This window comes from Morone saxatilis, unplaced genomic scaffold, assembly GCF_004916995.1.
Source record: "Morone saxatilis isolate NCDOM2014 unplaced genomic scaffold, NCSU_SB_2.0 Contig11, whole genome shotgun sequence".
Lineage (NCBI taxonomy): Eukaryota > Metazoa > Chordata > Actinopteri > Moronidae > Morone > Morone saxatilis.
In genome coordinates, this window is record NW_023339663.1 from 5,538,969 (window position 1) to 5,552,530 (window position 13,562).

The window sequence follows — 13,562 nt, forward strand, 5'->3', positions numbered from 1 at the left end:
TTTTAGCATATAATACTTGAATGCCCTAACCCAATACTCATGAAATTAAGTGAGAACCAAATGCTATTTTTGATATATTTTGTATGTTGTAAAATGTACCAGTTATAAGCCTTTACTTTGAATATGATCATGATGTTTTTGTTTCTTATCCATCCTTGTTACGACTACTTCATACTGAGTATATAGTATATAGTAGTGTAGTATCGCATATGTTTCGGATATCATCCTCTTTGAACTTTTGGATATCTCCAAGGGACAACTTCAGCTCATTATCTATGAAAATATAAAATGTTAGGCATAGGATATTATGTATCTTACAAAAAAAACATATATATTGACTGTTACAATATTGCCAGTCTGATAGCCTAAATGACTAAAGTGACTTGAGCAAGTAATAGCAATGTTTTACTCTCCAGCAAATAAAATCAAGATGGATGGTTTCCCATTTAAATACCAAATAAATCTAAGTACATAATCATTAAGGTCTAGGTGCACTTAATATATATATATATAATATATATAATCAAATCAATTAAAATCATCATCAAACAAGTGATCTTGATTCCAAACATATCAGCACTATAGCATAGCTTTAATTTAAACTGTACATACAAAACAGAAGGTCTTCAGGAGTTACAAGTATTAAAATAGGTTTGCATTTCTATAGATCAATAATGTTTACAGTGTCACTCTTTGAAGACAGGAATTAAATGAGATCAGAGATTGCAATTACAGTATATACAGTACAATTAACCTTGATACCTACAGCATTAACAGAACATGTACACTAAGAAACAAAGATTTAAGAGTCAACAACCGATGCTTTTTGCTCATTTGATCAGAGTACAGCACACCATGACAACATCATTTCACTTAGTCAGTTAACCTGGGATTGAATTTGGGGCATGGTGGAAAATTCACCCCTATATTACAGAGGAACCTGGTCAGTGTTTGCCTGGAGAAAGCAGCAAACCAACACAAACACAAACCTCATACTTCATTGCAAAGGGACCCAAATGAAAATTTTACATATCCAACTGAAACAAATAACCGGAATGGTTTCAAAATGCTGCATGCACCTGCATTAATCTGCTTCTTTTAATATTGATCCATCTGTGAGAAAGAAAACCCATTACATAAATTACTAGAGTTAGATGGATGTAAGAAAATCAATAACAAAAACCTGTTCCCATTTTCAAAGCATTAATAACAAGTAAATCAAATTCTGAGAGGGAAGGCAAAATGCTTGATACAATATGTGGTCAGAAAATGCCAGGACACCACTGACTTCTGTCTTTATGTGTTCCTGCTGAATGAAAAGGTGTGCCTCGGGAAAATCTGTTTGACCTTTAATTCAGGCAACTTTCAAATTAGCAATGGAACACAATACAGCTAAAGAGGGAAATGAAACTCTCCATGTTGTCTTGAATAATTGGACCACACTTGCTTCCAGTAGCAGCAACAATTACGTAACTGGAGCCTTTCATCAGGTGTTTTGTTGAAGCTGTTGGAGGAGAGGAAGAAAAACACTGGTTGCTTTTCTTTCTGTGATGTTTCTGCAGGCTCAATAACATACTGTACCGCTGTGAATACAATAAAGAACCTGGAAGGAAAACATCCATCCAACCCACCAATAGGTGGAGCTCTCAGTGTGTTGTTTAAGAGTCAACCAGTTAGGTCAAAGACACACCAGAAAGAAGCAATGAATTATGGTTTACTCCTCCAGTTAGCCATTAGATCATTTAATCAACACAATGAAACATAAAAATCAATTTTATCTGTAATAGTTGAATTGAATAGTAAATACAACCTAGGCAGTTAACTCACCAATTCATGCTTTTACATTATTAGAGTACTGTACTACTCCCTTGATCTGTTTAGACTGAGACACGTGCTCCTGTCCCGTGCAATGAACAGGGATATAAAACAATACATCTTTGTCGTCGTAAGACCTTTTAACACGTCACAGTAGGAAAAGCACATGTAAATAATAAAATGAATGATGGCTCAATTAAACTGCTTCAGTTTCAGGGTCCTGGTATAGTGCATGGTGGCTAACTGTCAACATGGCTTACTGGGACACTGTGCCATTTTTTTTATGTTATTAGTAATACCCGTGCTTTTCCTACTGTGACAAGTCAAAATGTCTGCTGTGAAAAAGGCCTGTTTTTAAAAAACATCGTTGGACCATCTGGGAGATCCATAACAAGTCATTCATTTTAACAAAAACATTATGCCATTATGCAATACAGACATATTGGTGGATGAAGTAAGAGGAAAAAAAGACAACCCAAGTCCAACACTGAAATTCAAATTATTAAAACATAAAATCACAGAGTGCTTTTGGATCAAATCAAAACCAGGCTTGCCTGTTGTTTAAACTGCAGTGGATTTACTCGGAGTCGTATGGATTTCTATTTGTGTGTTCTGTGCTGAAAATGGTAAAAAGCATAAAAAAAAAAAAATGCTTGATTGGAACTGTACTGTACTTTATAAGAATAAACTTCACAACTATGAATTTGCATTGACATTCATTTATCGTCTGTTAAACGCAAATTTCAAGTTTACACTGCACAAAGAAAATGCATGGAAAATATTAACATCTAAAATCTCTTTAGTTATAAAGTTTATTATAACTTAAATTTGTAATGTTTCTACTCATTTCCTGTTGTTCTCTGCTCCCTGTTAATAAAGAGTTTGGTACAGGTTTTATCAAGGCTCCAGAATCTGACCAGTTAAAGCTGTTGGTGTTGAGTACCTGAGGGATACTCAAGAATAGTAGACCTTCAGATCAAGCTAGTTTTCCTCTAGATATTCAGCTACAAATCTTTTACTCAGTATCATTCACACAGTATATTATCAAAAATAAAAAGCAGTGATATTCTCTATATCCTGTTAAAACTACATGTATGTCGTTTCTCTCGCCTTTAAATGCCTGGTAAAAAAACAAAATATGAAAATAATTGTACTGCTTTGTAATGAAAAAAAGCACATCTCACATAGACATATTGATGAATAAAGTGTTAATAGATATCCGCTCTATTTTGATTTAAGAATACAACTTTGTCAGTATGTTATTTTATTATTTTGAAAGGAGGGTCAGAGATGATAGTTTGACTTCCGTTTCTTAACATTTAATTTTATCTTTACATGGAATTTGAAGACACTTGAGTACCACCTTCTTCAGGGTACCAGTGCTCTGTGTAAAAAAAAAACAACAAAATAATAAAAGATTTTGTCGCATCACCATTTCCTGTTAATGAGGGCGCAGTCTGACATTCACCTGTAGAGGTTTACTTTCTTGTGCGTTGTGAGTATGTGATTGTACAATCTTGTGGATACCTTTCATGTGTGCACTCTATACATATTTTACGTGAAAATAAATATACAATTTACATGAAAGTTAATGGGCATCTATAAATGACCAAAAGGGTCCCTTATGCATGTGGAAGAACACTAAAGTAATCTAATTCTAAAATTAAAGAAGCCTCCAGTTCCAGGAGGTCTGCTTCACATTACTTTACCTGAGCGACTACACCAACCTTTTGATTTCTGCACTTACTCCAAACGAACACAAACTAATTGTTGCCATATCACAACACCAACCCTAGATGCCCTACCATTTTACCTAACATCAATAAAGTGAACAGCAGATATAGGTCTGCTCATGCTCTGTATCCATTTCCACCTATTGCACAATTGCAAAAATCACTCTTTCAACTGAATGCGCAGCTGTAATCCTGACATTTGAGACAGCCAAAGCCAAGACCTGCTCAGAAATTTCTCATTATAATTGTTAGAGGATGAGTACAGAACTGCACCAGAGACTGACATAACTATATTAAATCAGAGATAAAGGCTACAGAGCCTGATGCTGGTATTTAATATCGCCATAATCATGTCAGCATCTGCACAAAAAGAACAACAAAACGGTCAAAGAAAACTAGGTGTCCATTGTTCTACTTATGAACACAAAACCATTTATCAGTCTGTTCGAGAGCAAAGGGCAATGATGCTCTCCTCCCACCAAAAGAAAACAAATCTCAATGCGGTAACCATTCCCTGACCAGATGGGCAGAAAGGAGTCCGTGTTTCTGCTCGATGTATGTCTCAGGCTTCATAAAGCCACAGAATGTGACATCAGGTTTGCAGTCACTCATTGACGTCCCAGATTTCAGACAGCAGCGGGGGAAGCTTCTTGTCCTGGAGGCGAAGGGCAAAAACCTGCTCCGAGTGGACGCTACTTAGTGTACGAAGGCTCACCAGCTTCATCAGCATACGGGGAAACATCAAATGATCCTGAGGAAACCATAGAAACCAACATTTTTAAAATACTAGGAGGGGACAGGAGACTTGTTCTGTGACATAGGAATGTCTTACAATGTTGAACTGTCACCTTTGGTTGATGGGGGGGGGGGAGAGAAATGTAAGAACTTAGGTGGCTCATATTTAGTAGCTGCATTACACTAAAAACTGTTTCTCCCCATAGCCTCTCTCATCTAGTTCTTATAAATGTTTAAGCCCCCCACCAGTCTGAACAAAACAACTCAACCTCAACCCTGACCCAATGTGTTTGTCGTGCTGACGTCAACCAGGTTATGCTGACATACCGTAGGTCAAATGAGAAGAGGTCACCACTGAGTACTTACATTTGGTCTCTTTATCATGATGTAAGAGCGCAGTGCATCCACATAGGGTTGCTGCAGCCTCTCCACCAGATCATGATCCTGCACATTTGGACGATCTAAACAGAGTTCCCCAAACAAAGAGAAAACCCATTAATTTCTTTCAATACAGATAAAAAAAATGTGTGTGTGAAATGTGATTCATGCTGTCTGAAACATGCAAAATCTACAACTGTAAACAGCAGGTTTGTCCCTTAAAAAATTCACATGGGCAGCATTAGTTCTAAATACATCTTCACTTTGATCCCTGTGTACTGAGAATTCCCTGCAGGTTGTGTAGTTTATGAATTCTGACCTGCAGAAAAGATGTTTATGGCGATGAGCAGGGCATATTCGGCCTCGTCCAGATGCAGGTCATTCATTCCTTTTGAAAACTCAAAGATGGGGTTAATGAACTCAAACTGAAGCCCTGAAGAGGTGAAAGTTGAGAGGGAGAAAAGGAAACATGTTAAAAAAGGAAATGTGATGCAACAGTACATTGTGGGCTTTAGTGTTTCTTTAGTAGGAGTGGAACTATACTAAAACAGTGAAGTAAGAGCAACAAATCTTTCTTTTTCGATATAAATTACATATCAAACATAACAGACACACTATACACAGCATTTGAGTTTCATATGTTGTAGTTAATGTCTGATGGCTATTGTCTAGATGCTGTAATAGTTTAGACAAGGAGGGTAAGAACAATAGACAATTTACATTGAGACAAAACATGCAAAACTTGGTTGAGTCTGCTCATATTTGACAGATGGATCACAGGCAAAGTGATGGTTAATATTCATATCTTCTATAAACATTTGACTGCAAGAAATACACAAATGCACCTGCTTTGGCGAAATCCTCCTTATTGTAACTGAAATCCTTCAGAAATGTTATGCTATCAATAGCAGGATTGTATCGCCGAGATGTCTCAAGCAGCATAATCTGAGGGAACAGAAAGCATCTTGGTAAGTGAATAATATACAGCCAAACTAAGACAAACTGATATGTCAAAAGTAGGTAGCAACTAAGTTTTCACAACAGCATTGCCAAGAAGTAAAATGTGTACTCGGTCTACTATTGTGTATGATAAAGCTGCACAGAACAATGACTTTAGGACTATATTTTGAAAGGATTACATTCATCTTTCTTCTAAAAAGTTCTTGCATTTAGTTCACTTGCAACATATTCAAGAAAATGTTGAATAAATGATGCAGTTACAATGCCTTGCATTCAGATTTTAACATTTTAATATTTAAGCTATAGCTACAAGACAATATCTCATGATAAATCATGACAAACCTCAATGGTAGACGTCTTCAGTAGAGCAATCTGGTCCTCTCTCGTGAGCTCCAGGAAACCAGGAAGCTGCTTTGCAAAATCCACAATCTCTTGGACTGACATGATTGCTAGCTCAGTAAAGTGGGCGAACCTCTGCTGACGCACTTCTCGATTCTGCAAGTCCTGACTCTGTGGCCACGGCTGTTGGGGACACACACACACACACATGAATTGGTTTGCATGGAGTAAACATTCCCCTGATATGTTGTCAATACAGCAAAGCAGTAGAAAGTGGACAGCAGAGATACTTAATTCAAGTACACTTTGACCAGACATAGACTACAGATGTGAGACAGATGTGACTCTCAATGTTCCTACACACATCAACAGGCGCACAGTTACTATATTTTCTCCTAGAGCTGCCGTGTCCTGGCAGAATATTGGCCACCCACACTGAATTTTTTTGTTCCAATTAATTGTTAATACCACCAAACAGTTTGAAGGTATTCATGTTTGTTGTTTTTTAGGCCTACTGAATTTAGCAATAAAATCCCTGGTCACTAAATATATATTACATATTACATGAGAGACAATTATCTGGTCATAACAAACCTAAGTTTCTCATCTGAGACGTTAACTTACAGTCACTTTTGGTCGATCAAGGAAAGACCTCTTGTTGCATTGCTTCTGCATGGCCACCAGCTTCTCGATCATCTCTTGCTGCTGTGGATCCAGTGGGGCTGCTTCCTGTAGAGGGGTGGGGGTGACAACTGTGGACGTGCGGGCCGTTTCCTCCTCGTGCTGCTTCTTCATCTTTTTCAGTCTGATTTGTTCCTCAGAGAGCACACCTACAGGACAAAGAGGGATGCACAACTTGACTAAAACTCAATCTCTGAGCTAGCAGGATGTTCCATTTTATTCTCATGATTTTCACTCTGGCTGAAATTCCACAGGCCGAAATGCAGCGGAATCTACATTTTCTCTATCTCTGATTCATTTGGCATACGGTCACTCACACTGCTCCAGCATGCCCGCCTCCCGACACTTGCGCAGGCGGCACTGCTGGCACTTGCGGCGCATGTACATGTCCATTTCGCAGCGGCCGTTGTTCTTGCAGGAATACTGGGCACTTTTAATGACGCTGCGTCGAAAGAAGCCCTTGCAGCCCTCACAGCTCAGCACATTGTAATGGAAGCCAGAGGCCTTGTCTCCACACACACTGCACACCTCATTGCCAAGCATCTTAGGAGCAGGCCCCTTTTTTCTCTTCACTGGCTGACCATCTGTACGCACATAAAAGAGGGGATAAACCATATTAACCACTTTCAATTTCAGTCAAGGAAATTCTCTGAGGCAGAAACTTGCATACAGAGGGTTATTCAAAGTGTGCTAGAGGCTAGACTACACTCATTTGAATAAAGGAACTATGAGTACTTCTAGGCATCCGATCTAAACACAGATAAGTCATAGACAGCTTTGTATGCATAATATCCAAGTACATAATGCAAGATATACAACGCAAATTCACCGAGTTACACACATCCTGTCATACATCTAGCAAGTCCAGATCTAGTAAGCAATTATTATTATTCTACAATTAAGACTGTAAAAGAAACATTTAAACAAAAATAAGTATGGTAAATGGACTGTACTTGTATAGTGTCTTTCTAATCTTCCAACCACTAAAAGCATTTTACATATTTACACACAATACACTGATGGCAAATCCCATCACAAGCAGAAGTTAATAGTCATTTATCCACATTCAAACGCCGAAGCGCAGCACTGGGAGCAAACTGGGGTCCAGAATCTTGGAGGAGGCGGGGGATCGGGGATCTGTTTTCAGTTGTAATTATAATTAAAATAAAAGTTAAAAAAAAGTATGGCAACAATTGCGGCATGAAAATGCGTCAAGACATGTCTGAGATTAAGGTTAGCTGAAAGAAATACCAGTTAGTCTAGTCTGTGAAAGTTGTCACACCACTCCAATTATGCACACAGACAAACTTGGAAGAAACACATAGAAACACGTACTACTATATTAGATTCCAGATTTAAAACTGGTTTATCAGCATCTGACTGGGAACAGGCCAGAAAACTACTTCCATGAAATGTTAAGATCACAAATTCTCTGAAACTTAACCAAGATGTCCGCTCTGATGTTTTCATTTTCAGAAAGTGATTCACTCACACAGTGATATGCCGTATTCCCTCAACGATGACTAATGTTGACTAATTTACAGAAACGCTCCATCTAAAAAAGATGTTTTTTGTTAAGCCTTCAAAAGGATTCAAATTGAATGTCAGCTGTGGAGGGAAACATTAAATGGTGTACTGCTATACTATTTAAAGTAAGTACTTTTCTCTGACCTGTGCTTGCAGATGTGTCACCTGCAGCTGGATCCAGTTTAATGTCACTCAGCTCTATTGGCAAAGGGCCGCTCATCTCAGTCAGTGAAGGGCCATTATGAGGGGGGACGGGGAAGTCATCTGGGTGGGAGAGGTCAGCCAGCGACAGCAGGCTATCGTGCTTCATTGTAGCGCTTCCACTGCTCTCCTCAACCATGCAGTCCAGCTGCAGCTCAGAGGCCCCATCAAACACCTTACTCTCATCTGACGGAGGAGACACAAACACATTCAAAACAACCAGCAACCACCTTGTAACCATTGTGACAGGTGTCCAAAATAAACGTTGACGTTCGTCAGCCAAAATCTGAAACACGCATACAATATAATGTAATACTCATGGAATAAATGCTACTCTTGTTTATCAAGTTTATATTACGTATCCGCTGAAACAGAAGCCATCATGTGCCACATATGGATTCACTATAGAAAACTGATTCAGCACCTATGCATGAACTTGATTTTATTATAAATCAAAATGATCCTTTTAGGTTGACAAATTAATAGATAATAGAATAAATAGTCCAGGCAGGACAGCCACTCCTAGAGCATTCAACAAGAACCTTATACACACTTTGTGGCATAGTAAAACAAAGATGAACTCAGAGAACTGATCCCAGTCCATTTTGATTTCACACAACGCACGAATACAAGTGGTTCCTCTTACCATGACCAACATCTGGGATATCAGTCACAGACAGCGTGGACATCTTCTGCACAGCAGCTTGTCATAACGAAATCAACGTGTACCTGTGGAATAAAAATAACACTCATACTCAATTATGATGGCAATTAAACCAAACCAGAGCCAGAATTATAAACTCAACTTTGGTTTAGTAGAAACTAAAAATGAAAATCCCCTGAAGCAAACAAACACTGTGGTAGATTACCTACAGTAACTGTATGAAGGCTGTGTACGCATTCAAAACAGGGATGTGGTTAAATTACATCAATGATCTTACACAGCATAATGCACTTCTTAGAAAGGTCTAAACATGACAAGTCTTTGTTTCGCCTATTTAAAAAAAAAAAAGCGTGTACAGGAAAGCCAACTGGCTTTAAAAGCAGAACTGAAAGTTTGTCATGTGCCACATATGGATGCATTTCAGGAAACTGATTCAGCAGACACACATGCATGATTTGGGCTATTCTTAACCAGCCTTCATTGTTGTGACAAGGATATAAGGATAAGGATATAAACTAGATATAATAAGTATAATAAAGAGCTTATTACTATGCAATGTAATGCAGAACTGTACTACACCTGATATTTCATCAACCATTTTTGATATAAATAAGGTGGATTCCCAATCTACATTTGGTTTGCTGTTGTTAGTATATTATTAACCAATTAGTGAAGTTAAGCTGCTCGTTATTAGCCCCATTCACAGAATGTGTATCTGTGTGTGTGTATATTGTTAAGAGCCACAGAGAGAAACAAAAGGTGCAAAAAGTTAAAGAGAATGAAAGGAGAACTAATAAAAGTCTCAAATTACATAACTCCAGTCATGTTGTGATCACCAGAAATTAAAGGGGGAAACCACACAAAAACAGAACAAAGAAAAACTTAAGCAGTGACAGAGGAAAATATTCCAAGCCCCACTGATAAACTTCTAAATAGCATGGTAAACCAGTAAAGCGGTTATTGTTGCAGCAGTGCAAGATAAGAGCTTTTACACAGTAGGTAATAATGGAGGAGACACCTGTGTGCATAACCGTCTGACTGTGTTTACTTAATGTTGGCTAATGTGACATTAAAATGACGCCAAGTATTACTGACTATACTGTATTTGCTTTTAAAAATATCCCTGTCAGAACTTAGCAGCACATTTGTTGGGATCTTTCCTCTAAAAGAACGCTGACATGTGCCAGTTTAACACAAAGCTCAAATGACTCTAACTCAAATCAAATGGCCACAGTGACTCTGCGACACGCGCATAGTGTGGGACTGACCTTACCTCTGAAGTTGATGTCTTATTTATCGCCTATCCATCTTGCCCATGTGAGTCCACAACCTCAGTCTGTCAATATCGCTGTACTGATGGAGAACTGGCTTGCCTGAGGAGCCTTGAGGATGCCAAAACCCCGGGGGCTTATTGGGCACAAGTTTAATGGCTCAATATTTTGAAGAGAGTGAGTAGGAAAGAAGACGAGTCCCTTTTCTACAATGCCCAATGGGAGACAGGAGGGAAAATAGAGAGAAAGGGGGGGAGGGAGGGAGGAGGAGGGAGAGTGAAAGAGGGAACACAAGAGGTTACTATTGGTCATGTGCATGGCTCTTAAATCCCCACAGGGCTGTGGCGCTCCAGCCTTTTTCCTCTTCGAGTGTTTAAGCAGCCCATTTTACTAAGACCACACAGACACCGACGGAAGACCCCATCTTTTCTCCGGTTCTTTCAAAATATAAGCAGTACACGTCCACTGCCTGAGATCCCGATCTGTAAAGGCTGTTCTAAGCCTTTCACTCAAAGTATCACACTGCGTATGAAGAGGAAATGCACAAACAAGATTACAAATAGCTTGAATGTGTCAATTTAACTGGAAGAGAAAGGCTTTGATCTGATACTGAGATTCATAACAGGTCTAATATTCACATATTGAGAAACCACAAATCAATATGACAAATATCCTGTCAGCATATTCAAGTCCACGATTCTTTGACTTCTGTGACAACAACCTCTAAAACCTGCTTCTTAATACTTATGGTAATAAAATGGATCAACTTTTATTGGGTGAATTCACATTCTTTGGTTGTAAAACCGTTCTACTCTGCCTTTGAACTCGTGTCATCCCCAACTCCAATCTCTCTGCTCAAGTCCAATGTCCCCTGCATCTTATCAGCCAGTCACCTTTGTCCATGTCCATGTTTTCATAGACTCCTGGAAATTAAATGAAAGTGCCAACAAAATCAATAAAGCAGCGAAGAAAACCAACATCTCTCATTATTTTTAACACCCCTTTTCAATCAAATAGCTCTGCACAGAATATATTAACACAATAATGGAGCTGCTTTAGAAGTTACAACCTCCTATAACTGATTACAACTCATAATCAGTCGATACTATACGTTAGCCTCTACCTGAAAAGACAGGAAGAGTTCGTATCTTACGCGTCAACTAGTCAAACCTGCTCCTCCATGATGAACAATCGTATAATTAAACTAGATTTGTAACAACACCATGCTTATTGTAAGACAAGCCGGTGGAAATGTAACTACTGCTTATTATTTAGCAACTAGAACTGAAACATAATTATTCAACTAGTCCATCTGTTCACCAGCAATCATTTAGATGGTTGATTACTAAGTTCATTCAGAGCTGAACCCAAAATGTTCTGGTTCCAGCTCCTCGTGTGAGAATATTAGTTCCTTTGTCTTCTTTGATTATTAGCTGAGTACCTGTAGGTTCTGGACTACTGGTGGGACAAAAGACGACATTTTATTATGTAAACTTACATAAATACTATTGTCCACTTGTTACAACTTTCTTACATGTTATAGACCAAAAAAATTAGCTGATTAATAAAAAATGTGTTTCGAATGTATTTGAATAGTCTACCTACAGACCATGAGTGTATTTGTAACATTTTAACAGCCTATTAGTTGCGACTGTTTCACAAACACATGGTTTAGTTTGGGTTAGATTATGTTCATGAATTGTCACATATACACTAGATAATCTGTTAAACATCTCCAAGTTATACGCTATCTGTAGGCGAATATACACATTTTTAGTTGCAGTCCTATTAGAAACACCGTCAGGACATTACAAAGCCTGAAAAACTGTCGGTGGGGTCCGGGGTGACTGTGAGAAAGTTGTGTACGTAAATGCCTCCCAGTCAGAAAACCAAACGTCAGTGTACAAATACAGTCAGCATGAGTGAGTGGGAAGTGTTCCTTTCTCAAAGTCTCAGGGCACCAACGGATGTAACTCTCACCGGTGAAGCAAAAATGGACAACCGCGCTCAGCAACAACTTGGTGCGAAAGCAAAGAGTCAGTGCTTTCAGGAGTCACAGTCTCCAACGTGAATCAAAGTTCCCACCAACACAGTGGAGGAAGAGGAAGGAAGGACATTCAGAGCTTAAGGCCTCGCAGCAGAGAGCAGACCCACCCAGATGTTTTCACTTCTTCTGTCCACAGACCTCTGCTCAGGTTAACACTGGGTGGTGCTGGGAAACATGTAAGGTCACCAAACTAGTGAATATGATTAAAAAAAAAAAAAGATGTACCACAAGTCAATCCCATCACACTGACAAACAGGTGCAACAGTATCAAGTATACAAGACCACACTGAGGACTAATCTGCTAAACAAGTCAAAGCACCTGTGTGGGTGGACCAGGGATAGTTAGTGGCTTTATTTCGACACACACACACACTTAGTAAGATTCAAGATGTCACAGCATGGCAGGCTTTAAGTTAAATTAACCCATTTAAAAGCTAGCCTCGGTGCTCAGCGTTAGTTGCCCAGTTATCTTAACTAACTCTTCACGTTACGACCATTAGCGGTATTTCGCAATCGTGTTATGTAAGTGAACACCTGACGGAGCGAAATGCAACTTAAAAGCACATTTAACTAGTTTCCCCACACTGCTGTGCTGTGGATGTTTTCACCGCACACTCGCTGCTAACATTAGCCAAGTTAGTTAGTTAGTTAACCAGCCTTAATATCAGATAACAAATGGAAAACAAATGTCGGTAGCAAGCTACAAGTTCGGCTTGTGAACATCAGCTACTGTTAACAATATCTGAATGTAGCGATCGTTAAAACGCCGGCTTTTAAACATCGTAAGTAAAATAAAATAAAAAACCTTACAACTGGATGTTTAGGTGAGATTAGCTTCATAGTCAACCCAAACAAGGCCAGTGTCGTTAGCCTGACAGCCTTCACTCGACTGCAACTCCCTTTTTAACAAGTTCAACTCAGCTGGCTTACCTAACTTCACATTACGGACACCGTTTGAAAATGCCATAAAGAAAGTAAAACAGCTCGACTTGCCCAGAGACTTCACGAGTTTGCGACTACTTGCTAGTCAAAGGCCACTCCGTCCGCCCGGTCGTGGCTGCTGACAGCAGAAGCTAACATGTTAGCTCACTAGCCAGCGTAGTTAAATATCATGTGATTGCAGCGGCCTCTGGGGACTGAGACTGAGACTGAGACTAAGACTGAGGCAGAGACTGCGACTGAGACTGAGACTGAGACTGAGACTGAGACTG

At 39.0% G+C, this 13,562-nt stretch overlaps 1 protein-coding gene across 5 annotated transcripts; it reads right to left on the minus strand.

Moving 5' to 3' along the window:
- Positions 1 to 573: 573 nt before the first annotated feature.
- nr1h3 (nuclear receptor subfamily 1, group H, member 3) lies at positions 574 to 13,471 on the minus strand. 5 transcript variants are annotated; one of them, XM_035652540.1, is made up of 12 exons: positions 13,282 to 13,439; positions 12,459 to 12,541; positions 10,307 to 10,510; positions 9,016 to 9,098; positions 8,313 to 8,555; positions 6,959 to 7,225; positions 6,585 to 6,790; positions 5,964 to 6,143; positions 5,507 to 5,606; positions 4,981 to 5,094; positions 4,650 to 4,744; positions 574 to 4,299 (listed from the first exon to the last, which is right to left on the minus strand). In XM_035652540.1, exons 4-12 carry the CDS (start codon positions 9,056 to 9,058, stop codon positions 4,153 to 4,155), a joined length of 1,395 nt encoding a protein of 464 aa, XP_035508433.1. In that variant the 5' UTR covers positions 9,059 to 9,098; positions 10,307 to 10,510; positions 12,459 to 12,541; positions 13,282 to 13,439; the 3' UTR covers positions 574 to 4,152. The 5 variants fall into 5 exon arrangements, with proteins under 5 accessions (XP_035508433.1, XP_035508432.1, XP_035508434.1 ...); XM_035652539.1 differs by lacking the exon at positions 12,459 to 12,541 and having other exon boundaries at positions 13,282 to 13,440; XM_035652541.1 differs by lacking the exon at positions 12,459 to 12,541 and having other exon boundaries at positions 10,302 to 10,510; positions 13,282 to 13,440.
- Between the last annotated feature and the right edge of the window lie 91 nt (positions 13,472 to 13,562).

Bases quoted from the DNA above. Each gene is read 5' to 3' on its own strand.
- nr1h3 (XM_035652543.1), bottom strand. From the start codon at position 9,058: ATGTCCACGCTGTCTGTGACTGATATCCCAGATGTTGGTCATG. The intron at 8,556-9,015 runs GTAAGAGGAACC...CTCCTCCGTCAG, and splicing joins TATCCCAGATGTTGGTCATG to ATGAGAGTAAGGTGTTTGAT. The intron at 5,607-5,963 runs GTTTGTCATGAT...CTGTTCCCTCAG, and splicing joins TGAAGACGTCTACCATTGAG to ATTATGCTGCTTGAGACATC.